Source organism: Pseudophryne corroboree, chromosome 6, assembly GCF_028390025.1.
Source record: "Pseudophryne corroboree isolate aPseCor3 chromosome 6, aPseCor3.hap2, whole genome shotgun sequence".
Classification (NCBI taxonomy): Eukaryota; Metazoa; Chordata; class Amphibia; order Anura; family Myobatrachidae; genus Pseudophryne; species Pseudophryne corroboree.
In genome coordinates, this window is record NC_086449.1 from 47,537,410 (window position 1) to 47,563,622 (window position 26,213).

Consider the following 26,213-nt stretch of genomic DNA (forward strand, 5'->3'; position numbering starts at 1 on the left):
GCAAGGTCCAGAGAACAGTTGGAGGTCGGAGTAGCACTATCTCAAGTAGTTCTACGACAGCACGGGTGGATTCTAAATATTCCAAAACCGCAGCTGTTTCCGACGACACGTCTGCTGTTCCTAGGGATGATTCTGGACACAGTCCAGAAAAAGGTGTTTCTCCCGGAGAAGAAAGCCAGGGAGTTATCCGAGCTAGTCAGGAACCTCCTAAAACCAGGATAAGTGTCAGTGTATCATTGCACAAGGGTCCTGGGAAAAATGGTGGCTTCTTACGAAGCGATTCCATTCGGTAGATTTCACGCAAGAACTTTTCAGTGGGATCTGCTGGAAAAATGGTCCGGATCGCATCTTCAGATGCATCAGCGGATAACCCTGTCTCCAAGGACAAGGGTGTTTCTTCTGCGGTGGCTGCAGAGTGCTCATCTACTAAAGGGCCGCAGATTCGGCATTCAGGACTGGGTCCTGGTGACCACGGATGCCAGCCTGAGAGGCTGGGGAGCAGTCACACAGGGAAAAAATTTCCAGGGAGTGTGATCAAGTCTGGAGACTTCTCTCCACATAAATATACTGGAGCTAAGGGCAATTTACAATGTTCTCAGCTTAGCAAGACCTCTGCTTCAAGGTCAGCCGGTATTGATCCAGTGGGACAACATCACGGCAGTCGCCCACGTAAACAGACAGGGCGGCACAAGAAGCAGGAGGGCAATGGCAGAAACTGCAAGGATTCTTCGCTGGGCGAAAAATCGTGTGATAGCACTGTCAGCAGTGTTCATTCCGGGAGTGGACAACTGGGAAGCAGACTTCCTCAGCAGGCACGACCTCCACCCGGGAGAGTGGGGACTTCATCGGGAAGTATTCCACATGATTGTGAACCGTTGGGAAAGACCAAAGGTGGACATGATGGCGTCCCGCCTGAACAAAAAACTGGACAGGTATTGCGCCAGGTCAAGAGACCCTCAAGCAATATCTGTGGACGTTCTGGTAACACCGTGGGTGTACCAGTCGGTGTATGTGTTCCCTCCTCTGCTTCTCATAACCAAGGTACTGAGAATTATAAGACGTAGAGGAGTAAGAACTATACGCGTGGCTCCGGATTGGCCAAGAAGGACGTGGCACCCGGAACTTCAAGAAATGCTCACAGAGGACTCATGGCCTCTGCCGCTAAGAAGGGACTTGCTTCAGCTAGTACCAGGTCTGTTCCAAGACTTACCGCGGCTACGTTTGACGGCATGGCGGTGGAACGCCAGATCCTAAGGGAAAAAGGCATTCCGGAAGAGGTCATTCCTACCCTGGTCAAAGCCAGGAAGGAGGTGACCGCAAAACATTATCACCACATGTGGCGAAAATATGTTGCGTGGTGTGAGGCCAGGAAGGCCCCACGAAGAAATTTCAACTCGGTCGATTCCTGCATTTCCTGCAAACAGGAGTGTCTATGGGCCTCAAATTGGGGTCCATTAAGGTTCAAATTTCGGCCCTGTCAATTTTCTTCCAGAAAGAATTGGCTTCAGTTCCTGAAGTCCAGAAGTTTGTCAAGGGAGTATTGCATATACAACCCCCTTTTTGTGCCTCCAGTGGCACTGTGGGATCTCAACGTAGTTCTGGGATTCCTCAAATCACATTTTAAACCGCTCAAATCTGTGGATTTGAAATATCTCACATGAAAAGTGACCATGCTGTTGGCCCTGGCCTCGGCCAGGCGAGTGTCAGAATTGGCGGCTTTGTCTCACAAAAGCCATATCTGATTGTCCATTCGGACAGGGCAGAGCTGCGGACTCGTCCCCAGTTTCTTCCTAAGGTGGTGTCAGCGTTTCACCTGAACCAGCTTATTGTGGTACCTGCGGCTACTAGGGACTTGGAGGACTCCAAGTTGCTAGATGTTGTCAGGGCCCTGAAAATATAGGTTTCCAGGACGGCTGGAGTCAGGAAAACTGGCTTGCTGTTATCCTGTATGCACCCAACAAACTGGGTGCTCTTGCTTCTAAGCAGACGATTGCTCGTTGGATTTGTAGCACATTTCAACTTGCACATTCTGTGGCAGGCCTGCCACAGCCTAAATCTGTCAAGGCCCATTCCACAAGGAAGGTGGGCTCATCCTGGGCGGCTGCCCGAGGGGTCTCGGCATTACAACTCTGCCGAGCAGCTACGTGGTCGGGGGAGAACACGTTTGTAAAATTCTACAAATTTGATACCCTGGCTAAAGAGGACCTGGAGTTCTCTCATTCGGTGCTGCAGAGTCATCCGCACTCTCCCGCCCGTTTGGGAGCTTTGGTATAATCCCCATGGTCCTGACGGAGTCCCCAGCATCCACTAGGACGTCAGAGAAAATAAGATTTTACTTACCGATAAATCTATTTCTCGTAGTCCGTAGTGGATGCTGGGCGCCCATCCCAAGTGCGGATTGTCTGCAATACTTGTACATAGTTATTGTTACAAAAATCGGGTTATTATTATTGTGAGCCATCTTTTCAGAGGCTCCGCTGTTATCATGCTGTTAACTGGGTTCAGATCACAGGTTGTACAGTGTGATTGGTGTGGCTGGTATGAGTCTTACCCGGGATTCAAAATCCTTCCTTATTGTGTACGCTCGTCCGGGCACAGTATCCTAACTGAGGCTTGGAGGAGGGTCATAGGGGGAGGAGCCAGTGCACACCACCTGATCCTAAAGCTTTTACTTTTGTGCCCTGTCTCCTGCGGAGCCGCTATTCCCCATGGTCCTGACGGAGTCCCCAGCATCCACTACGGACTACGAGAAATAGATTTATCGGTAAGTAAAATCTTATTTTTTTTTTTCCCCGGAGATCTAATTGGATTCCCTGTAAAAAAAACAAAACAAAAATAGAGATGAAACAACGAAAAAAATCGCAAAAACTGTCAGCATTTCGCTCCCGTTGTTTTATTGAGATTAATTGGATACCGCCCAATATATACATATAATGAACACGCTGAATGCAAATGCTTATATATGTATGTATCTATAAATACATATATATCTCATGATCTGTTTCGCAGGAAGATCCGACTATATAGTAATCACTAATCAGGCAGCTTATCATGGAGCCGCTGGTTATGTTACGTGCAACCTCCTTTCAGTATTACTGTAGATTAATTAGTAACGGTTTTGGGATCTACAAGATAATATTTGTTTGACTAAAGTGAATTACGGCTGGGTACACACATGCCGATGTCACATCAGATGTGAAAACTAAAGCTATGTTACATCGTTAGCGACTTGCGGGAGCGCGCATCATTAAAGATATAGTGAATACACATTGGACGATGTGAACGATATATCATTAGATCCGCCAGAACGGGCAGTATGTTGGGTCCATATCACCAAGTATGTATCCAACCTTATACTGTGACTGTGAGATTGGTTGCCCCTTGAATTGGATTTTGTGGTTTACATAAAAAATAGAAAACGGTGGATTACTGCTTATCGGTGTACTGTCGCAGGGACAAACACTCAGGACCAGCTGCTTCTCCCATGGGCAGCTTCACGTGGCTTGCTCATCAGTTCTTAGCCTCTAGCATATTTTTGTGTTAATCCCTGAAGGAAAAACTGCAAATATTGTTTACAAAGAAATTTTGCGATCAATGTCTACATTCCGTTACAGATGTGTAACTAGGTTTTATCGTTTTCGTCATATTTTCTTGAATAGGTTTTATCATTTTCGTCATATTTTCTTGAATAGGTTTTATCATTTTCGTCATATTTGAATGAAAAAAATAAATAAAAAGGTTATTTTTAAGAAAGCAAACCTAGATTTGAATTATAAAACCCTTAAAGTATCCAGGTTTTTCATGGCGATTTCTGGGCGGTTGTTTACAATTGTGGGTTTCTGATGATATGGATGGTGAATACAGATGAGATGGTGTTATATCAGTGTAATGTAACTGCAGGTTGTGGCTTCCCCGTGTCCGGGGACTGCCTGAGCATCAGCTGATAGCTTGTACCTCCTGGACGGGAGGGCCTGTGCTAGATCGGTCCACGGTCTGCGGGGAGAAGCGCAGGTGGCTGCTCCCGATATATGCGTTCCTTTGGGAGCTTACACCTCAGGCCAGCTGGCTCCAACATTATGTGTGTGTGTATAGAGTTACCTGGCGACTATACAGAGTAGATTAGATAAGAGAGTTGGAATTAGTCTTCTGAACCTTAAATTATTCTGAAGATAGGCTTTGCCTGATGTGGCTGCTCGTCCGTGTCTGCGGCAAATAATCCATGTGTGATTTTATGTTCATTAGGTTTAAATCACCCAGCACATATCCCCCATAAAATGTAACTGCTTCAGCAAACTATTGAAATCTATTAAATGCGGGCGAGTTTTAGTGGGCAGTCTCTGCTTCAGGCGAAGTAGTCACTTTTCCAGTTAATTTCGAACAGGCTGCGCGTTTTCTGCGGGGCCAGAGATATTGTTGACCTGTACGAGGGTGCCACAGCTGTCGGGGTTTGCTGGGACTTGTAGTTTTGCATCTTTTTTTTTATTTTTTATTTTTTATATATTATGGGGTGATTTTCTTATTTCAAGCAGCAGTGGATTTCCGTAGGCTCCTTGAACCCACTGAAGTGGAGGGGAAAAGCGAACTGGTTTTTATGGTGTCTTGACAATCTGGAAGCGGCGAGATAATTTGTGAAATATACACAAATATTGCCGTTACTAAATGCCACGGTTCTACACCCCACGTTGCAGAAAGCTTGCGAGTTGTATGGAGGGATTTTTTGTTTTTAAAGTGGAGATTTAAATGGTTTCTTTTTGCCTTAGTAGACCGACCATGTGCTGTGCAGACACTAAAAAATGAGCTTGGCTCAAAACCAAGTTTTGATAGATCTGCCCCTTAGAGCGTGTATGTGTTACGTCTGTGAACGGTTTTATGGGCCAGATCGCTGTTGTGTGAAATCGTACAGTGGCCGATTATCGAACGGATGCTAACAGATTGTAATGCGCAGGCGCTAGGCCAAACTGCGACAAAATCCTGCGTCTGTTTTGATCGCTTGGCAAACGCACGTTAATTGGAAGAGGACGTTTGGGGGGTGGTAACTAGACGTTTTCTGGGAGTGTCAGGAAAAACACAGGCGTTCCCAAGCGTTTTCAGGGCGGGTGTGTGACGTCGGCTCCGGTCAGATCATTCTGTTTGTATTGCATTGTAGGAGTAGGTCCTGGGCTACGCACAGACAGGAAAAATAATTAGAGAGTGAGTTGCGAATGGATTTGTAGCTGACCGGCGTTTGCAAAGCTTTTCGCACGGCGTACGAAGGCTTGCATGGGGCGGATTTTCACTCAGTCTGGACGCAACTATCCGATCGCAAACCTCTGCAAATGCATAGGTCCTATGATCAATAACATTCCTGCTGGAGAGTTAGCAGGTAAAACGGAAGTTTTAGGCTAATCCCACCAATTTCCCTTTAGCGTTAATATGGGCACCTAAAGGCCAATCCCCGATCTCCTGTGGAATGTCCCTGATTAGCTAATCCTGACCCCTAAAAATGGACTCTTGGTTACAACTCCTGTAAATTATTACCTTGCTACTACTTTAAAGCCAGCAGAAGATTTTTCGGACACTGTCCTTGCATGATTTGGCACAGGCGAAAAGCTATTAACGTTACTGAGATATTACTGGCTTTACCTTGGGTAAGGATGTACTGGTATACCCCATGCATTCCCGTGAAGTAAGTCTGCGCACATGTCACTCTGTATCTGCTCGTCAACAGATTATTGAAATGTGTAGAGCAGCACAGAGTACTTCAGCGATTGTGTGCTATCTTCATTGGGGGGGGGGGGCAGTGACCCTTTCATTCGTGTGACTTACCTCCATGTAACAGCACAGAAAGGGATGAGGCGGGTTTATTTCATCTTACAGACCAACACTGCAAACTAAACCCCCCACCCCCCAACCATCCCCCATATTTGGATGGAGTTATCCTTTTAAACCACATGTAATTGTGTGTGTGTGTGTGTTAAAGTCGTCATAAAGTAATTAGAAGGATTTGTCTGTCTTTTCACTCTGCAAATAGAACGCACCCGTGTGTTTGTTTTTTTTCTCCATACCTGGCATGAGTTGGTTTGGTGATCTCTAGTTGAGTTTATCTATGTTTATACCTGAAGTTCAGAAGATTGAACGTCCTGCCTTGACCACTAAGCTTGCAATCTCCGCAGCTGTGCTACCAGACAGCACGGCCTCTTTGAGGTGTACATAACTGTATATCTCAGCCCTGCGGACTTGGCCTAATGGCCTGGAGACAGGTATATCTGCAGATGAAGCCCACCCCCAAGAACGCTGGAGATTACTTAATTCAATTTCAGTCACGTGGTAGATACACTCTAGTAGAGAGCGTATCTAACCAGTGATTTGATTGGGCCTAGCAACTACAATTTAGATTTAATCGCGGTAAATAAGACGTTAATCACTGTAAAATGTCGGGAAACACATACTTATCCCCCACTAAGTATTAAATATTAATGTTAATAACTTTTCTGTCTGAAAATACAGTAAAACTGCTTCTAGCCTATCTACTTGTGAGCTGCTGGTTCAGGTAAAACATTCCTAACTCTTTATCTGTCGCACCTCTTCCTTATTCACTACAATTGACCATGGGCGTTCAGCGGTAACTGTTTCTGCACTCGGCGGAACCTTGAGCCCCTCAGTGTTGCAGAGAAGCTGACACTTTAGTTTACAACCATAAGGCAGCAGTAAAATACATTAGGCTCTGCGTATTGTCCTTTACGGTAGATAGTATATAATGTAAGAGAGACGCAGCAGACGTGTGGCTCTCAAGCTGTTGTGGACTAACTGCAGGACTCAAGATGTCTCTGTCCGTCTGCCAGCTGCCGGCTGGAGTAGTTCCATAATGCTTCTGGCAGTGGCATAGGCCCAGCTGTACGGCGGACACCTCCTGTCAGTGTGCAGCTAGTTAAGGATGCTGATTAGCGCAGGGTGTCTGCTGCTTCCTACCACCGGCCGCTGCCACCTCCTGAATGGCTCAGGAACCTCTTGTGTAACCAGATACACATCCTGAGGTAGCACTTAGCACCTCATTTTACTGACGTGCGTGAAATAGAAGCAGTGGGGGGGAACCGCTGTCGCTAACCTTAGCCACTTACCTGGGCCCCTTTGCTTCTGTTAGAGAGTGGGTCACAGATGGTATGTGTGTGAGAATGGCACGCACCCGGATACTGACTGCGCTGGCTGCTGATAGCGGCTGGCGTTGCCACGAATCAGTAGCACAGAGATTTGAATGCCCCCCCTCTTACTATGTACTCTTATTCCAGTGTCACCCAGAGCACTCGCCCTGTATAGATTGGCACACCGATTGTTGGCCTGTTGCACACGGACTTGGCGTGCGGGTTGTTGTGGCTTCTGACGTCAGTCCTGGTTGTGTTGGGCAGTCATGTGATGAACAAGAGTATGTGTGTTGGTTTTTAGGGCACCACTCTTTTACATTGGGTGGGAAGCTTAAGGGGAGGGGTACACGTAGAGATTTCTCCCAGACGTGTTCTCGGCGATCTAGCACACATCTCTGAACACTCAGCACACAACGCGAAGTGTGCTGAGCAAGGCAAAAAATAAACCCCAAAAACACTCACTTACCCAGCGGTGATGTGAGCGATTTGACTAGATCTGGCATGCATGCTGCCAAATGTGGAGCCAGCGATAGCAACGCACTGGGTCGCACATCGTTGTCGCCGTCACCCCTACACCTGGAGCGATGTGTTCTTAATTTCTAAGCAGTCTAGTCAGATTGTTTAGAATTTAAGCACACATCGCTACGTGTGTACCCACCTTTAGAGATTGGATATGGCAATGTGTTATGAACATTCTTATGCTCTGTTTGGATACAGATGGCTGTGGTCCAGTGAAGGTTCTCGGGCTCTGATTGGATGCAGATAGGTCTGGCCCAGTGAAGGTTCTCAGGTTCTGATTGGATGCAGATGGGTCTGGCCCAGTGAAGGGTCTCTGATTGGATGCTGATGGGTCTGGTCCAGTGAAGGATCTATGGCTCTGATTGGATGCTGATGGGTCTGGTCCAGTGAAGGTTCTCTGGTTCTGTTTGGAAGCAGATAAGTCTGGCCCAGTGAAGGGTCTCTGATTGGATGCTGATGGGTCTGGTCCAGTGAAGGTTCTTGGGTTCTGATTGGATGCAGGTGTCTGGCCCATTGAAGGGTCTCTGATTGGATGCTGATGGGTCTGGTCCAGTGAAGGTTCTTGGGTTCTGATTGGATGCAGATGTCTGGCCCATTGAAGGGTCTCTGATTGGATGCTGATGGGTCTGGTCCAGTGAAGGTTCTTGGGTTCTGATTGGATGCAGATGAGTCTGGCCCAGTGAAGGGTCTCTGATTGGATGCTGATGGGTCTGGTCCAGTGAAGGTTCTTGGGTTCTGATTGGATGCAGATGTCTGGCCCATTGAAGGGTCTCTGATTGGATGCTGATGGGTCTGGTCCAGTGAAGGTTCTTGGGTTCTGATTGGATGCAGATGTCTGGCCCATTGAAGGGTCTCTGATTGGATGCTGATGGGTCTGGTCCAGTGAAGGTTCTCTGGTTCTGTTTGGAAGCAGATAAGTCTGGCCCAGTGAAGGGTCTCTGATTGGATGCTGATGGGTCTGGTCCAGTGAAGGTTCTTGGGTTCTGATTGGATGCAGATGTCTGGCCCATTGAAGGGTCTCTGATTGGATGCTGATGGGTCTGGTCCAGTGAAGGTTCTTGGGTTCTGATTGGATGCAGATGTCTGGCCCATTGAAGGGTCTCTGATTGGATGCTGATGGGTCTGGTCCAGTGAAGGTTCTTGGGTTCTGATTGGATGCAGATGAGTCTGGCCCAGTGAAGTTTGTGGCCAGTAACTCTCTTTAGAACTTTAGGGAAGGATGAGCAATATTTTGCTTTCGGACTAAGTGGCAATGTGTGCAAACGGACAGTGCGGCATCATATCTTGCTGGATTAGATCCCCCACCCCTTAGTGGTCTCTTTAGAACAGAGGTTCTCAAACTCTGTCCTCGGGGGCGCACACAGTGCATGTTTTGCAGGTAACCCAGCAGGTGCACAGGTGTATTAATTACTCACTGACACATTTTAAAAGGTCCACAGGTGGAGCTAATTATTTCACTTGCGATTCTGTGAGGAGACCTGCAAAACATGCACTGTGTGGGCCCCCGAGGACCGAGTTTGAGAACCTCTGCTTTAGAATGATGTGGTGCGCAATGATTTCTGGTTCAGGCATATGCTTAGAAATTGTAGTGGAATGTAAGGCTGAGCATGTTTTCTGGATGTCATTGTGCAGTGGCGTACTCCGTGTGCTGCGGATGGTGCACCCTGTCCTCTGAGTGACTGGTATTGGGGGAGATAATGAGGGCATGTCTGCTTAATCCTTGTACAACATGGCATTCGTGCTGCACCATGTTTTTCTTGTATCGTCTGATCCTTTTTCCTCTATAACCGTGTTTAATCCATTTTAGAGACTAGAAACAAATGGTATAAAAAAAAATCCCCCCCAGACATCACGTGTAAGGAGAGAAACCACAAAGCAATGTCTAACTGGAAAATGCTCAAATATATCTATTTATCAGATGTCACATCTGTACGTTATCTACTGTGCTATATTAACGTGAGATAGAGGAAGCCTTATCTAAACAGAAATAAGTATTGGATCACACTGTGTAGTGTTTCGCGCCTTTCGGGTTACTAACGTACACACTGTGGTCAGTACTGCAGATTGTGAGCTCTTGAGACAAGCATGATGACCTTATTGAAATCATCTGTAGACTCCTTATCATCCCTGGTGGTAAGTGGTGGTGGATGACCGTTGTTGGTGATCGCAGGTACATTATGGTATCACCGAGCAGCCACGATTGCTGAAAGGACAGATGTTGCGTTGCGTTCACATTGGAGTTTGTGCGTATACAATAGTACTATAGATCAGTGCAAAATAAACATTTTTACCACTAGTAAGGCCCAGTAGGATGATACATACCTAGCAGGCTACCAAGGGGTTAATTAGCAACTAGTCAAATATGAACAAAATGGAGGCAAATATCCCCTTTTTCATAGCCGTACCCCCAGCGCTCCTTTTCTCCTGGCGTCCCGCCTCAACAAAAAGCTAAAAAGATATTGCGCCAGGTCAAGGGACCCTCAGGCGATAGCTGTGGACGCTCTAGTGACACCGTGGGTGTACCAGTCGGTTTATGTGTTCCCTCCTCTTCCTCTCATACCCAAGGTACTGAGGATAATAAGAAAGAGAGGAGTAAGAACTATACTCATCGTTCCGGATTGGCCAAGAAGGACTTGGTACCCGGAACTACAAGAAATGATCTCAGAGGACCCTTGGCCTCTGCCTCTCAGACAGGACCTGCTACAGCAGGGGCCCTGTCTGTTCCAAGACTTACCGCCGCTGCGTTTGACGGCATGGCGGTTGAACGCCGGATCCTGATGGAAAAGGGCATTCCGGTTGAAGTCATTCCTACGCTGATAAAAGCTAGGAAGGATGTGACAGCAAAACATTATCACCACATATGGCGAAAATATGTTGCTTGGTGTGAGGCTATGAAGGCCCCAACAGAAGAATTTCAGCTGGGTCGATTTCTGCACTTCCTACAGTCGGGAGTGACTATGGGCCTAAAATTGGGATCCATTAAAGTCCAGATTTCGGCCCTGTCTATTTTCTTTCAAAAAGAACTGGCTTCACTGCCTGAAGTTCAGACGTTTAAGGGAGTGCTGCATATTCAGCCCCCTTTTGTGCCTCCAGTGGCACCTTGGGATCTCAACGTTGTGTTGGATTTCCTAAAATCACATTGGTTTGAGCCACTTCAGACCGTGGAGTTGAAATATCTCACGTGGAAAGTGGTCATGCTTTTGGCCTTGGCTTCGGCTAGGCGTGTGTCAGAATTGGCGGCTTTGTCCTGTAAAAGCCCCTATCTGATCTTCCATATGGACAGGGCAGAATTGAGGACTCGTCCCCAATTTCTCCCTAAGGTGGTATCAGCGTTTCATTTGAACCAACCTATTGTGGTGCCTGCGGCTACTCGGGACTTGGAGGCTTCCAAGTTGCTGGATGTAGTCCGGGCCCTGAAAATCTATGTTTCCAGGACGGCTAGAGTCAGAAAAACTGACTCGCTGTTTATCCTGCATGCACCCAACAAGCTGGGTGCACCTGCTTCTAAGCAGACTATTGCTCGCTGGATCTGTAGCACGATTCAACTTGCACATTCTGCGGCTGGACTGCCGCATCCTAAATCAGTCAAAGCCTATTCCACGAGGAAGGTGGGCTCTTCTTGGGCGGCTGCCCGAGGGGTCTCGGCTTTACAACTTTGCCGAGCTGCTACCTGGTCGGGATCAAACATGTTTGCAAAATTCTACAAGTTTGATACCCTGGCTGAGGAGGACCTTGAGTTTGCTCATTCGGTGCTGCAGAGTCATCCGCACTCTCCCGCCCGTTTGGGAGCTTTGGTATAATCCCCATGGTCCTTACGGAGTACCCAGCATCCACTAGGACGTCAGAGAAAATAAGATTTTACTCACCGGTAAATCTATTTCTCGTAGTCCGTAGTGGATGCTGGGAGCCCGTCCCAAGTGCGGAATTCTGCAATACTTGTATATAGTTATTGCTTAACTATAGGGTTTTTTGTTCTGAGCCATCATTTTAATGAGGCTCAGTTGTTGTTCATACTGTTAACTGGGTATAGTTATCACGAGTTGTACGGTGTGATTGGTGTGGCTGGTATGAGTCTTACCCTGGGTTCCAAATCCTTTCCTTGTAATGTCCGCTCTTCCGGGCACAGTTTCCCTAACTGAGGTCTGGAGGAGGGGCATAGAGGGAGGAGCCAGTGCATACCAGATATAGTACCTAATCTTTTCTTTAAAGAAGTGCCCAGTCTCCTGCGGAGCCCGTCTGTTCCCATGGTCCTTACGGAGTACCCAGCATCCACTACGGACTACGAGAAATAGATTTACCGGTGAGTAAAATCTTATTATCTGTCGCACCTCTTCCTTATTCACTACAATTGACCATGGGCGTTCAGCGGTAACTGTTTCTGCACTCGGCGGAACCTTGAGCCCCTCAGTGTTGCAGAGAAGCTGACACTTTAGTTTACAACCATAAGGCAGCAGTAAAATACATTAGGCTCTGCGTATTGTCCTTTACGGTAGATAGTATATAATGTAAGAGAGACGCAGCAGACGTGTGGCTCTCAAGCTGTTGTGGACTAACTGCAGGACTCAAGATGTCTCTGTCCGTCTGCCAGCTTCCGGCTGGAGTAGTTCCATAATGCTTCTGGCAGTGGCATAGGCCCAGCTGTACGGCGGACACCTCCTGTCAGTGTGCAGCTAGTTAAGGATGCTGATTAGCGCAGGGTGTCTGCTGCTTCCTACCACCGGCCGCTGCCACCTCCTGAATGGCTCAGGAACCTCTTGTGTAACCAGATACACATCCTGAGGTAGCACTTAGCACCTCATTTTACTGACGTGCGTGAAATAGAAGCAGTGGGGGGGAACCGCTGTCGCTAACCTTAGCCACTTACCTGGGCCCCATTGCTTCTGTTGGAGAGTGGGTCACAGATGGTATGTGTGTGAGAATGGCACGCACCCGGATACTGACTGCGCTGGCTGCTGATAGCGGCTGGCGTTGCCACAAATCAGTAGCACAGAGATTTGAATGCCCCCCCTCTTACTATGTACTCTTATTCCAGTGTCACCCAGAGCACTCGCCCTGTATAGATTGGCACACCGATTGTTGGCCTGTTGCACACGGACTTGGCGTGCAGGTTGTTGTGGCTTCTGACGTCAGTCCTGGTTGTGTTGGGCAGTCATGTGATGAACAAGAGTATGTGTGTTGGTTTTTAGGGCACCACTCTTTCTCTGACGTCCTAGTGGATGCTGGGAACTCCGTAAGGACCATGGGGAATAGCGGCTCCGCAGGAGTCTGGGCACATCTAAAGAAAGCTTTAGGATCACCTGGTGTGCACTGGCTCCTCCCCCTATGACCCTCCTCCAAGCCTCAGTTAGATTTCTGTGCCCGACGAGAAGGGTGCACACTAGGGGCTCTCCTGAGCTCTTTGTGAAAGTTTTAGTTTAGGTTTATTATTTTCAGTGAGACCTGCTGGCAACAGGCTCACTGCATCGAGGGACTAAGGGGAGAAGAAGCGAACTCACCTGCGTGCAGAGTGGATTGGGCTTCTTGGCTACTGGACATTAGCTCCAGAGGGACGATCACAGGTTCAGCCTGGATGGGTCCCGGAGCCGCACCGCCGGCCCCCTTACAGAGCCAGAAGAGCGAAGAGGTCCGGAAAATCGGCGGCAGAAGACGATCCTGTCTTCAGATAAGGTAGCGCACAGCACCGCAGCTGTGCGCCATTGCTCTCAGCACACTTCACACTCCGGTCACTGAGGGTGCAGGGCGCTGGGGGGGCAGCGCCCTGAGACGCAATAAATCGATAAAAACCTTATATGGCTAAAATAAATGCATCACATATAACTCCTGGGCTATATGGATGCATTTAACCCCTGCCAAAACATACAGAAAAACGGATGATAGGCTCCGCCCCTTTCTCGGCGTCCTTATCTCCTCAGCACACTGGCGCCATTTTCCCTCACAGCTCAGTTGGAGGGAAGCTCCCTGGCTCTCCCCTGTAGTCACTACACTACAGAAAGGGGTTAAAAAAGAGAGGGGGGCACAAATTAGGCGCAGTATAAACAATACAGCAGCTATAAAGGGAAAAACACTTATATAAGGTTATCCCTGTATATATATAGCGCTCTGGTGTGTGCTGGCAAACTCTCCCTCTGTCTCCCCAAAGGGCTAGTGGGTCCTGTCCTCTATCAGAGCATTCCCTGTGTGTGTGCTGTGTGTCGGTACGTTTGTGTCGACATGTATGAGGAGAAAAATGATGTGGAGACGGAGTAGAGTGTCTGTAATAGTGTTGTCACCCCCTAGGGGGTCGACACCTGAGTGGATGTACTGTTGAAATTGCGTGACAGTGTCAGCTTTGTATAAAAGACAGTGGTTGACATGAGACAGCCGGCTACCCAGCTTGTGCATGTCCAGACGTCTCATACAGGGGCTCTAAAGCGCCCGTTACCTCAGATACAGACGCCGACACGGACACTGACTCCTGTGTCGACGGTGAAGAGACAACCGTGATTTCCAATAGGGCCACACATTGCATGATTGAGGCAATGGAAAATGTTTACACTTTTCTGATAATATGAATACCACCAAAAAAGGGGTATTATGTTTGGTGAGGAAAAACTTCCTGTAGTTTTCCTGAATCTGAAAAATAAAATGAGGTGTGTGATGATGCGTGGGTTTCCCCCCGATAACAATTGATAATTTCTAAAAAGTTATTGGCAGTATACCTTTTCCCGCCAGAGGTTAGGGTGCGTTGGGAAACACCCCCTACGGGGGATAAGGCGCTCACACGCTTGTAAGAACAAGGGCTCTACCCTCTCTTGAGATGGCCGCCCTTAAGGATCCTGCTTATAAAAAGCAGGAGGGTATCCTAAAATGTATTTACACACATACTGGTGTTATACTGCGACCAGCAATCACCTCAGCCTGGATGTGCAGTGCTGGGTTGGCGTGGTCGGATTCCCTGACTGGAAATATTGATATCCTAGATAAGGACAGTATATTATTGCCTATAGAGCAATTAAAAGATGCATTTCTATATATGCATGATGCACAGCGGAATATTTGCCGACTGGCATCAAGTATAAGTGCGTTGTATTCTACCAGTAAAGTGGTCAGGGATTCCAAACGGCATTTGGAAGTATTGCCTTAAAAAAAGGGGATGTACCCTAGGTCGCCTCTCAAAATAAGACGCCGTATTATCAGGCGCAGTCCTGGTTGGCAAGCGGACAAAAGGGTTCCTCTTTTCTGCTCGTGACAGAGGGAGAGGAAAATGGCTGCAGAGATCAGCCAGTTCCCAGGAACAGAAACCCTTTTCCGCCTCTGCCAAGCCCTCAGTATGACGCTAGGGCTTTACAAGTTCAGGCACGGTGGGGGCCCGTTCTCAATGAATTTCAGTGCGCAGTGGGCTCACTCGCAAGTAGACCCCTGGATCCTTCAGGTAATATTTCAGGGGTACAAATTGGAATTCGAGACGTATTCCCCTCGCCGTTTCCAAAAGTCTGTTTTACCGACGTCTCCCGCTGACAGGGAGGCAGTTTTGGAAGCCATTCACAAGCTGTATTCCCAGCAGGTGATAATTAAGGTACCCCTCCTGCAACAGGGAACGGGGTATTATTCCACACTATTGTGGTACCGAAGCCAGACGGCTCGGTGAGACCGATTTTAAAATCTAAAATCTTTGAACACTTACATACAGAGGTTCAAATTCAAAATTGAGTCACTCAGAGCAGTGATTGCAAACCTGGAAGAAGGGGACTACATGATGTCTCGGGACATCAAGGATGCTTACCTTCATGTCAAAATTTACCCTTCTCACCAAGGGTATCTCAGGTTATGGTACAGAACTGTCACTATCAGTTCAGACGCTGCCGTAGGGATGGTCCACGGCACCCCGGGTCTTTACTGAGGTAATGACCGAAATGATGATATTCCTTCGAAGGAAGGGAATTTTAGTTATCCTTTACTTGGACGATTCCCTGATAAGGGTAAGATCCAGGGAACAGTTGGAGATCGGTGTAGCACTATCTCAGGTAGTGTTGCGGCAGCACGATTGGATTCTCAATATTCCAAAATCGCAGCTGGTTCCGACGACTTGTCTTCTGTTCCTAGGGATGATCCTGGACACAGTCCAGAAAGAAGGTGTTTCTCCCGGAGGAGAAAGCCAGGGAGTTATCAGAGCTAGTCAGGAACCTCCTAAAACCGAACCAAGTCTCAGTGCATCAATGCACAAGGGTTCTGGGTAAAAATGGTGGCTTCCCACGAAGCAATCCCATTCGGCAGATTCCACGCAAGACTTTCCAGTGGAACCTACTGGACAAATGGTCCGGGTCGCATCTTCAGATGCATCAGCGGATAACCCTGTCACCAGGGACAAGGGTATACCTCCTGTGGTGGTTGCAGAGTGCTCATCTTCTAGAGGGCCGCAGATTCGGCATTCGGGACTGGGTCCTGGTGACCACGGATGCCAGCCTGCGAGGCTGGGGAGCAGTCACACAGGGAAGGAATATCCAGGGCTTATGGTCAAGCCTGGAGACATCACTTCACATAAATATCCTGAAGCTAAGGGCCATTTACAATGCTCTAAGCTTAGCAAGACCTCTGCTTCAAGGTCAGCCGGTGTTGATCCAGTCGGACAACGTTACGGCAGTCACCCACGTAAACAGACAGGGTGCCACAAGAAGCAGGAGGGCAATGGCAGAAGCTGCAAGGATTCTTCGCTGGGCGAAAAACCATGTGATAGCACTGTCAGCAGTTTTCATTCCGGGAGTGGACAACTGGGAAGCAGATTTCCTCAGCACGACCTCCACCCGGGAGAGTAGGGACTTCACCCAGAAGTCTTCCACATGATTATAAACCGTTGGGAAAAACTCGACAGGTATTGCGCCAGGTCAAGGGACCCTCAGGCAATAGCTGTAGATGCTCTGGTAACACCGTGGGTGTACCAATCAGTGTATGGGTTCCCTCCTCTGCCTCTCATACCCAAGGTACTGAGATTGATAAGATGGAGAGGAGTAAGCACTATATTAGTGGCTCCGGATTGGCCAAGAAGGACTTGGTTACCGGAACTTCAAGAGATGCTCACGGAGGATCCGTGGCCTCTACCTCTAAGAAGGGACCTGCTCCAGCAAGGACCTTGTCTGTTCCAAGACTTACCGCGGCTGCGTTGACGGCATGGCGGTTGAACGCCGGATCCTGAAGGAAAAAGGCATTCCGGATGAAGTCATCCCTATCCTGATAAAAGCCAGGAAGGATGTAACCGCAAAACATTATCACCGCATTTGGCGAAAATATGTTGCGTGGTGCGAGGCCAGTAAGGCTCGACGGAGGAAATTCAACTGGGTCGATTCCTACATTTCCTGCAAACAGGAGTATCTATGGGCCTGAAATTGGGGTCCATTAAGGTTCAAATTTCAGCTCTGTCAATTTTCTTCCAAAAAAGAACTAGCTTCAGTCCCTGAAGTTCAGACATTTGTTAAAGGGGTACTGCATATACAGCCTCCTTTTGTGCCTTCAGTGGCACTTTGGGATCTCCAGGTGGTTTTTGGGTTCCAAAAGTCACATTGGTTTGACCCACTTAAATCTGTGGAGTTAAAATATCTCACAGAAAAAGTGGTCATGCTGTTGGCTCTGGCCTGGGCCAGGCGCGTGTCAGAATTGGTGGCTTTATCCTGTAAAAGCCCTTATCTGATTTTCCATTCGGACAGGGCGGAATTGAGGACTCGTCCTCAGTTTCTCCCTAAGGTGGTTTCAGCGTTCACCTGAACCAAACCTATTGTGGTGCCTGCGGCTACTAGGGAATTGGAGGACTCCAAGTTGCTAGACGTTGTCAGGACCCGGAAAATATATGTTTCCAGGACGGCTGGAGTCAGGAAATCTGACTCGCTGTTTATCCTGTATGCACCTAACTAGCTGGGTGCTCCTGCTTCTAAGCAGACGATTGCTCGTTGGATTTGTAGTACAATTCAGCTTGCACATTCTGTGGCAGGCCTGCCACAGCCAAAAATCTGTAAATGCCCACTCCACAAGGAAGGTGGGCTCATCTTGGGCAGCTGCCCGAGGGGTCTCGGCTTTACAACTTTGCCGAGCAATTACTTGGTCAGGAGCAAATACGTTTGTAAAATTCTACAAATTTGATACCCTGGCTGAGGAGGACCGGGAGTTCTCTCATTGGGTGCTGCAGAGTCATCCGCACTCTCCCGCCCGTTTGGGAGCTTTGGTATAATCCCCATGGTCCTTACGGAGTTCCCAGCATCCACTAGGACGTCAGAGAAAATAAGAATTTACTTACCGATAATTCTATTTCTCGTAGTCCGTAGTGGATGCTGGGCGCCCATCCCAAGTGCGGATTGTCTGCAATACTGGTACATAATTATTGTTACCAAAAAAAAAAAAAAAATTCGGGTTATTGCTGTAGTGAGCCATCTTTTCTAGAGGCTCCTCTGTTATCATGCTGTTAACTGGGTTCAGATCACAGGTTGTACGGTGTGATTGGTGTGGCTGGTATGAGTCTTACCCGGGATTCAAAATCCTTCCTTATTATGCACGCTCGTCCGGGCACAGTATCCTAACTGAGGCTTGGAGGAGGGTCATAGGGGGAGGAGCCAGTGCACACCAGGTAGTCCTAAAGCATTCTTTAGATGTGCCCAGACTCCTGCGGAGCCGCTATTCCCCATGGTCCTTACGGAGTTCCCAGCATCCACTACGGACTACGAGAAATAGAATTATCGGTAAGTAAATTCTTATTTTTACATTGGGTGGGAAGCTTAAGGGGAGGGGTACACGTAGAGATTTCTCCCAGACGTGTTCTCGGCGATCTAGCACACATCTCTGAACACTCAGCACACAACGCGAAGTGTGCTGAGCAAGGCAAAAGATAAACCCCAAAAGCTGACTTTACCCAGCGGTGATGTGAGCGATTTGACTAGATCTGGCATGCATGCTGCCAAATGTAGAGCCAGCGATAGCAACGCGCTGGGTCGCACATCGTTGTCGCCGTCACCCCTAAACCTGGAGCGATGTGTTCTTAATTTCTAAGCAGTCTAGTCAGATTGTTTAGAATTTAAGCACACATCGCTACGTGTGTACCCACCTTTAGAGATTGGATATGGCAATGTGTTATGAACATTCTTATGCTCTGTTTGGATACAGATGGCTGTGGTCCAGTGAAGGTTCTCGGGCTCTGATTGGATGCAGATAGGTCTGGCCCAGTGAAGGTTCTCAGGTTCTGATTGGATGCAGATGGGTCTGGCCCAGTGAAGGGTCTCTGATTGGATGCTGATGGGTCTGGTCCAGTGAAGGATCTATGGCTCTGATTGGATGCTGATGGGTCTGGTCCAGTGAAGGTTCTTGGGTTCTGATTGGATGCAGATGTCTGGCCCAGTGAAGGGTCTCTGATTGGATGCTGATGGGTCTGGTCCAGTGAAGGATCTATGGCTCTGATTGGATGCTGATGGGTCTGGTCCAGTGAAGGTTCTTGGGTTCTGATTGGATGCAGATGTCTGGCCCAGTGAAGGGTCTCTGATTGTTTGCTGATGGGTCTGGTCCAGTGAAGGTTCTATGGCTCTGATTGGATGCAGATGAGTCTGGCCCAGTGAATTTTGTGGCCAGTAACTCCCTTTAGAACTTTAGGGAAAGATGAGCAATATTTTGCTTTCGGACTAAGTGGCAATGTGTGCAAACGGACAGTGCGGCATCATATCTTGCTGGATTAGATCCCCCCCCTTAGTGGTCACTTTAGAACAGAGGTTCTCAAACTCTGTCCTCGGGGGCGCACACAGTGCATGTTTTGCAAGTAACCCAGCAAGTGCACAGGTGTATTAATTACTCACGGACACATTTTAAAAGGTCCACAGGTGGAGCTAATTATTTCACTTGCGATTCTGTGAGGAGACCTGCAAAACATGCAGTGTGTGTGCCCCCGAGGACCGAGTTTGAGAACCTCTGCTTTAGAATGATGTGGTGCCCAATGATTTCTGGTTCAGGCATATGCTTAGAAATTGTAGTGGAATGTAAGGCTGAGCATGTTTTCTGGATGTCATTGTGCAGTGGCGTACTCCGTGTGCCGCGGATGGTGCACCCTGTCCTCTGAGTGACTGGTGTTGGGGGAGATAATGAGGGCATGTCTGCTTAATCCTTGTACAACATGGCATTCGTGCTACACCATGTTTCTCTTGTATCATCTGATCCTTTTTCCTCTATAACCGTGTTTAATCCATTTTAGAGACTAGAAACAAATGGTATAAAAAAAAATCCCCCCCAGACGTCACGTGTAAGGAGAGAAACCACAAAGCAATGTCTAACTGGAAAATGCTCAAATATATCTATTTATCAGATGTCACATCTGTACGTTATCTACTGTGCTATATTAACGTGAGATAGAGGAAGCCTTATCTAAACAGAAATAAGTATTGGATCACACTGTGTAGTGTTTCGCGCCTTTCGGGTTACTAACGTACACACTGTGGTCAGTACTGCAGATTGTGAGCTCTTGAGACAAGCATGATGACCTTATTGAAATCATCTGTAGACTCCTTATCAGCCCTGGTGGTAAGTGGTGGTTGATGACCGTTGTTGGTGATCGCAGGTACATTATGGTATCACCGAGCAGCCACGATTGCTGAAAGGACAGATGTTGCGTTGCGTTCGCATTGGAGTTTGTGCGTATACAATAGTACTATAGATCAGTGCAAAATAAACCTTTTTACCACTAGTAAGGCCCAGGAGGATGATACATACCTAGCAGGCTACCAAGGGGTTAATTAGCAACTAGTCAAATATGAACAAAATGGAGGCAAATATCCCCTTTTTCATAGCCGTACCCCCAGCGCTCCTTTTCTCCTGGCGCTGGGTAACGCTCACCGTGCATGACCACAGACATGAGGTGGCCCGAGTGGTTCCTCTACCAGTTATCGGCCAGGTTTCTTTCAGGAGTCGGCATGACGGACAGCTCCATCACATTGGTCTGGAATATGATTGAATAATGGTCTCTGGATTTGGTTGTATATAATGCGGAGGATATTACACTGCAAACATAACTCATAATTGCCCAGGCTTACAAATGTTGGCCGATATTAATAAATAAAGCATAATGTTGTAACTGTTTGTTTGGTAACACTAATGTAATGACCTTTCACGTTACACAGGAACTCTGTGCGTCTGGTCATCAGGAAGGTGCAGTTTGCGCCAGAGAAGTCGGGACCCCAACCCATAGCGGAGACCACCAGGAACTTCCTGATGTCAGACAGGTCGTTACACTTGGAGGCCTCACTGGACAAGGAGGTACAGCAGAGTTTTCATCCCGTGTGTGGGGATATGGGATCGGGTGAGGGCGCCTCTTGGTGGTGAGCGCTGGGATTGACCTGTTGCCTGTCTCTTTCTAGCTCTATTACCACGGAGAGCCCATCAATGTAAATGTGCACGTGACGAATAACTCCAGCAAGACTGTCAAGAGGGTGAAAGTGTCTGGTAGGTTGTGCCCACCTCTCTGCTATGGTGTAACACAGGGGTGGGGAACCTTTTTTCTACCAAGAGCCAAATGGATATTTATAAAATCCTTCGGGGGACATACAAAAATTCTCAACTTAAAAATTACACTGCCCCCCCCCCCCCCCTTTCCCCCAGTAGGTCTGCCCCTTAAAGGTAAAAAAAATGGGAGTGGACAATGAAATGGGACGTGATACACAAATGCCCCCACTAGTGCAGTGCCAGATACATGACAGGGCAGTGCCAGATCCACAATTGCCCCCACAGTGCCAGATCCACAATTGCCCCCCCGCCCCACTGTGCTGCTCACCGCTGCTGCTCCATCCGGCAGCGTGTCTCGGGGGTCAGGACAGGGAGGAGATCGCGGCTACGTCGGGCAGCGGCGTGTAGGACCTCAAACCAGCCACCGGTTCATGAGCCAATCAGAGCCCGCGGACCGGCAGCGGCGGCTCCTGATTGGCTGGCGATCCGCGAGCTCTGATTAGCTCACGAACCGGCGGCTGGTATGAGATCTTACCTGCCGCTGCTGCCGGACAAGTAGCTGCGCTCTCCTCTCTGCCCTAACAGCTGAGACACGCCGCCGCCGGACTGAGCATCGGAGTGTTTCACTGACACAAGCGGGTGGGCCGGAACAAATGGCTTTGCGAGCCTTATACGGCCCGCGGCCCGGAGGTTCCCCACTCCTGGTGTAACATATAACACTTGGTGCCCTTGTGACTTCACTCATGGGTGCACACGGGTCCCTTCAGCAGTGCAGATTGCACCCAACATTGTAATATTATGTGGTTCTCTAGGTCACCTCCCTTCTACCCACTTATAACACCGAGCTGGTAGCATGGGGGCTGGGAATGCATTTTGCGGTGTCTGCAGACCCCTGCTTCCGCGCACCGCTACTGCACTGTAAGACACTATGATCGTGCATAATATAGTGTATTTTCTCACTTTAGTGTAATACAGCTATGGAGAAACACGTCCAATACTACATCCGCATTTCAGCTAACCGCAGGAGTATTAGTGCTGGTTCATGCACCCTTTAAAGTTTAGCTAGTCTCAAAAGCAGTCTTGCATAATTGAAGCCCGCAGACTGAGAATTATATAGTGGAAGGAGCAGGGTCTCCCAGCAGCACAGAGGACATCAGGAGATGAGTCAGAGAGGATAGGGCTGCATATAACAGTGACGTGATACGTGGAGGGGAAAGAAAGGCAGCAGGAAGCTAATTGCATTAGCACAAAGTGTGCAAGTTTAATGCGAGTTTGCATCTAATTGGATTGAGCCCTGCACCTAGTGATCTCAGTAATCTCAATTTTCTCTGACGTCCTAGTGGATGCTGGGGACTCCGTAAGGACCATGGGGAATAGCGGCTCCGCAGGAGACTGGGCACAAAAGTAAAGCTTTAGAACTACCTGGTGTGCACTGGCTCCTCCCCCTATGACCCTCCTCCAAGCCTCAGTTAGATTTTTGTGCCCGAACGAGAAAGGTGCACACTAGGGGCTCTCCTGAGCTTCTTAGTGAAAGTTTTAGTTTAGGTTTTTTATTTTCAGTGAGACCTGCTGGCAACAGGCTCGCTGCTTCGAGGGACTAAGGGGAGAAGAAGCGAACTCACCTGCGTGCAGAGTGGATTGGGCTTCTTAGGCTACTGGACATTAGCTCCAGAGGGACCGATCACAGGCCCAGCCATGGATAGGTCCCAGAGCCGCGCCGCCGGCCCCCTTACAGAGCTAGAAGACAGAAGAGGTCCGGAAAATCGGCGGCAGAAGACGTCCTGTCTTCAACAAGGTAGCGCACAGCACTGCAGCTGTGCGCCATTGCTCTCAGCACACTTCACACTCCGGTCACTGAGGGTGAAGGGCGTTGGGGGGGGGGGGGGCCCTGAGACGCAATAAAAACACCTTGGATGGCAAAAAAAATGCATCACATATAGCTCCTGGGCTATATGGATGAATTTAACCCCTGCCAGAATACACAGAAAAACGGGAGATAGGCTCCGCCCCCTTATCGGCGGCCTTATCTCCTCAGCACACTGGCGCCATTTTCCCTCACAGCTCCGTTGGAGGGAAGCTCCCTGGCTCTCCCCTGCAGTCACTACACTACAGAAAGGGTTAAAAAAGAGAGGGGGGCACTAATTATGCGCAGTATTAAAAATACAGCAGCTATAAGGGGAAAAACACTTATATAAGGTTATCCCTATATATATATATAGCGCTCTGGTGTGTGCTGGCAAACTCTCCCTCTGTCTCCCCAAAGGGCTAGTGGGGTCCTGTCCTCTATCAGAGCATTCCCTGTGTGTGTGCTGTGTGTCGGTACGTTTGTGTCGACATGTATGAGGAGAAAAATGATGTGGAGACGGAGCAGATTGCCTGTAATAGTGACGTCACCCCCTAGGGGGTCGACACCTGAGTGGATGAACTGTTGGAAGGAATTACGTGACAGTGTCAGCTCTGTATAAAAGACAGTGGTTGACATGAGACAGCCGGCTACTCAGCTTGTGCCTGTCCAGACGTCTCATAGGCCGTCAGGGGCTCTAAAGCGCCCGTTACCTCAGATGGCAGATATAGACGCCGACACGGATACTGACTCCAGTGTCGACGGTGAAGAGACAAATGTGACTTCCAGTAGGGCCACACGTTACATGATTGAGGCAATGAAAAATGTTTTACACATTTCTGATAATACGAGTACCACCAAAAAGGGGTATTATGTTCGGTGAGGAAAAACTACCTGTAGTTTTCCTGAATCTGAGAAATTAAATGAGGCGTGTGACTAAAATGTTATTGGCATTATATCCTTTCCCGCCAGAGGTTAGGGTGCGTTGGGAAACACCCCCTAGGGTGGATAAAGCGCTCACACGCTTGTAAGAACAAGGGCTCTACCCTCTCCTGAGATGGCCGCCCTTAAGGATCCTGCTGATAGAAAGCAGGAGGGTATCCTAAAATGTATTTACACACATACTGGTGTTATACTGCGACCAGCAATCGCCTCAGCCTGGATGTGCAGTGCTGGGTTGGCGTGGTCGGATTCCCTGACTGAAAATATTGATACCCTAGATAAGGACAGTATATTATTGCCTATAGAGCATTTTAAAGGATGCATTTCTATATATGCGTGATGCACAGCGGAATATTTGCCGACTGGCATCAAGTCTAAGTGCGTTGTTCATTTCTGCCAGTAGAGGGTTATGGACACGACAGTGGTCAGGTGATGCGGATTCCAAACGGCATTTGGAAGTATTGCCTTATTAAGGGGAGGAGTTATTTGGGGTCGGTCTTTCAGACCTGGTGGCCACGGCAACAGCTGGGAAATCCACGTTTGTACCCCAGGTCGCCTCTCAACATAAGAAGACGCCGTATTATCAGGCGCAGTCCTTACGTGGGCAAGTGGGCAAAAGGTTCCTCATTTCTGCCCCGTGACAGAGGGAGAGGAAAAAGGCTGCAGAAATCAGCCAGTTCCCAGGAACAGAAGCCCTCTCCCGCCTCTGCCAAGCCCTCAGTATGACGCTGGGGCTTTACAAGCAGAATCAGGCACGGTGGGGGCCCGTCTCAATGAATTTCAGCGCGCAGTGGGCTCACTCGCAATTAGACCCCTGGATCCTTCAGGTGATATCTCAGGGGTACAAATTGGAATTCGAGACGTCTCCCCCTCGCCGTTTCCTAAAGTCGGCTTTACCGATGTCTCCCTCTGACAGGGAGGCAGTTTTGGAAGCCATTCACAAGCTGTATTCCCAGCAGGTGATAATCAAGGTACCCCTCTGCAACAGGGAACGGGGTATTATTCCACACTGTTGTGGTACCGAAGCCGGACGGCTCGGTGAGACCGATTCTAAATCTAAAATCTTTGAACACTTACATACGGAGGTTCAAATTCAAGATTGAGTCACTCAGAGCAGTGATTGCGAACCTGGAAGAAGGGGACTACATGATGTCTCGGGACATCAAGAATGCTTACCTTCATGTCCCAATTTACCCTTCTCACCAATGGGTACCTCAGGTTTGTGGTACAGAACTGTCACTATCAGTTTCAGACGCTGCCGTATGGATGGTCCACGGCACCGCGGGTCTTTACCAAGGTAATGGCCGAAATGATGATAATCTTTCGAAGGAAGGGAATTTTAGTTATCCCTTACTTGGACGATTCCCTGATAAGGGTAAGATCCAGGGAACAGTTGGAGGTCGGTGTAGCACTATCTCAGGTAGTGTTGCGGCAGCACGATTGGATTCTCAATATTCCAAAATCGCAGCCGATTCCGACGACTCGTCTTCTGTTCCTAGGAATGATCCTGGACACAGTCCAGAAAAAGGGGTTTCTCCCGGAGGAGAAAGTCAGGGAGTTATCCGAGCTAGTCGGAAACCTCCTATAACCGAGCCAAGTCTCAGTACATCAATGAAAGGGTTCTGGGAAAAATGGTGGCTTCCTACGAAGCAATCCCATTCGGCAGATTCCACGCAAGAACTTTCCAGTGGGACCTGCTGGAAAAATGGTCCGGGTCGCATCTTCAGATGCATCAGCGGATAACCCTGTCACCAAGCACAAGGGTGTCTCTCCTGTGGTGGTTGCAGAGTGCTCATCTTCTAGAGGGCCGTAGATTCGACATTCAGGACTGGGTCCTGGTGACCACGGATGCCAGCCTGCGAGGCTGGGGAACAGTCACACAGGGAAGGAATTTCCAGAGCTTATGGTCAAGCCTGGAAACATCACTTCACATAAATATCCTGAAGCTAAGGGCCATTTACAATGCTCTAAGCTCAGCATGACCTCTGCTTCAAGGTCACCCGGAGTTGATCCATTCGGACAACATCACGGCAGTCACCCACGTAAACAGACAGGGTGACACAAGAAGCAGGAGGGCAAGGCAGAAGCTGCAAGGATTCTTCGCTGGGCGGAAAATCATGTGATAGCACTGTCAGCAGTATTCATTCCGGGAGTGGACAACTGGGAAGCAGACTTCCTCAGCAGACACGACCCCCACCCGGGAGAGTGGGGACTTCACCCGGAAGTCTTCCACATGTTTATAAAACTCGACAAGTATTGCGCCAGGTCAAGGGACCCTCAGGCAATAGCTGTAGACGCTCTGGTAACACAGTGGGTGTACCAGTCAGTGTATGTGTTCCCTCCTCTGCCTCTCA

The 26,213-nt window shown here is 48.5% G+C and overlaps 1 protein-coding gene across 2 annotated transcripts in view; it reads left to right on the forward strand.

Moving 5' to 3' along the window:
• ARRB2 (arrestin beta 2) overlaps positions 1-26,213 on the forward strand; it is a 59,878-nt gene that overhangs the window by 21,682 nt on the left and 11,983 nt on the right. For both annotated transcript variants that reach the window (XM_063930957.1, XM_063930956.1), the window contains 2 exons: positions 20,753-20,888; positions 20,990-21,074. In XM_063930957.1, the coding sequence (XP_063787027.1) occupies positions 20,753-20,888; positions 20,990-21,074 (221 nt within the window). The remainder of the gene's footprint in view (positions 1-20,752; positions 20,889-20,989; positions 21,075-26,213) is intronic.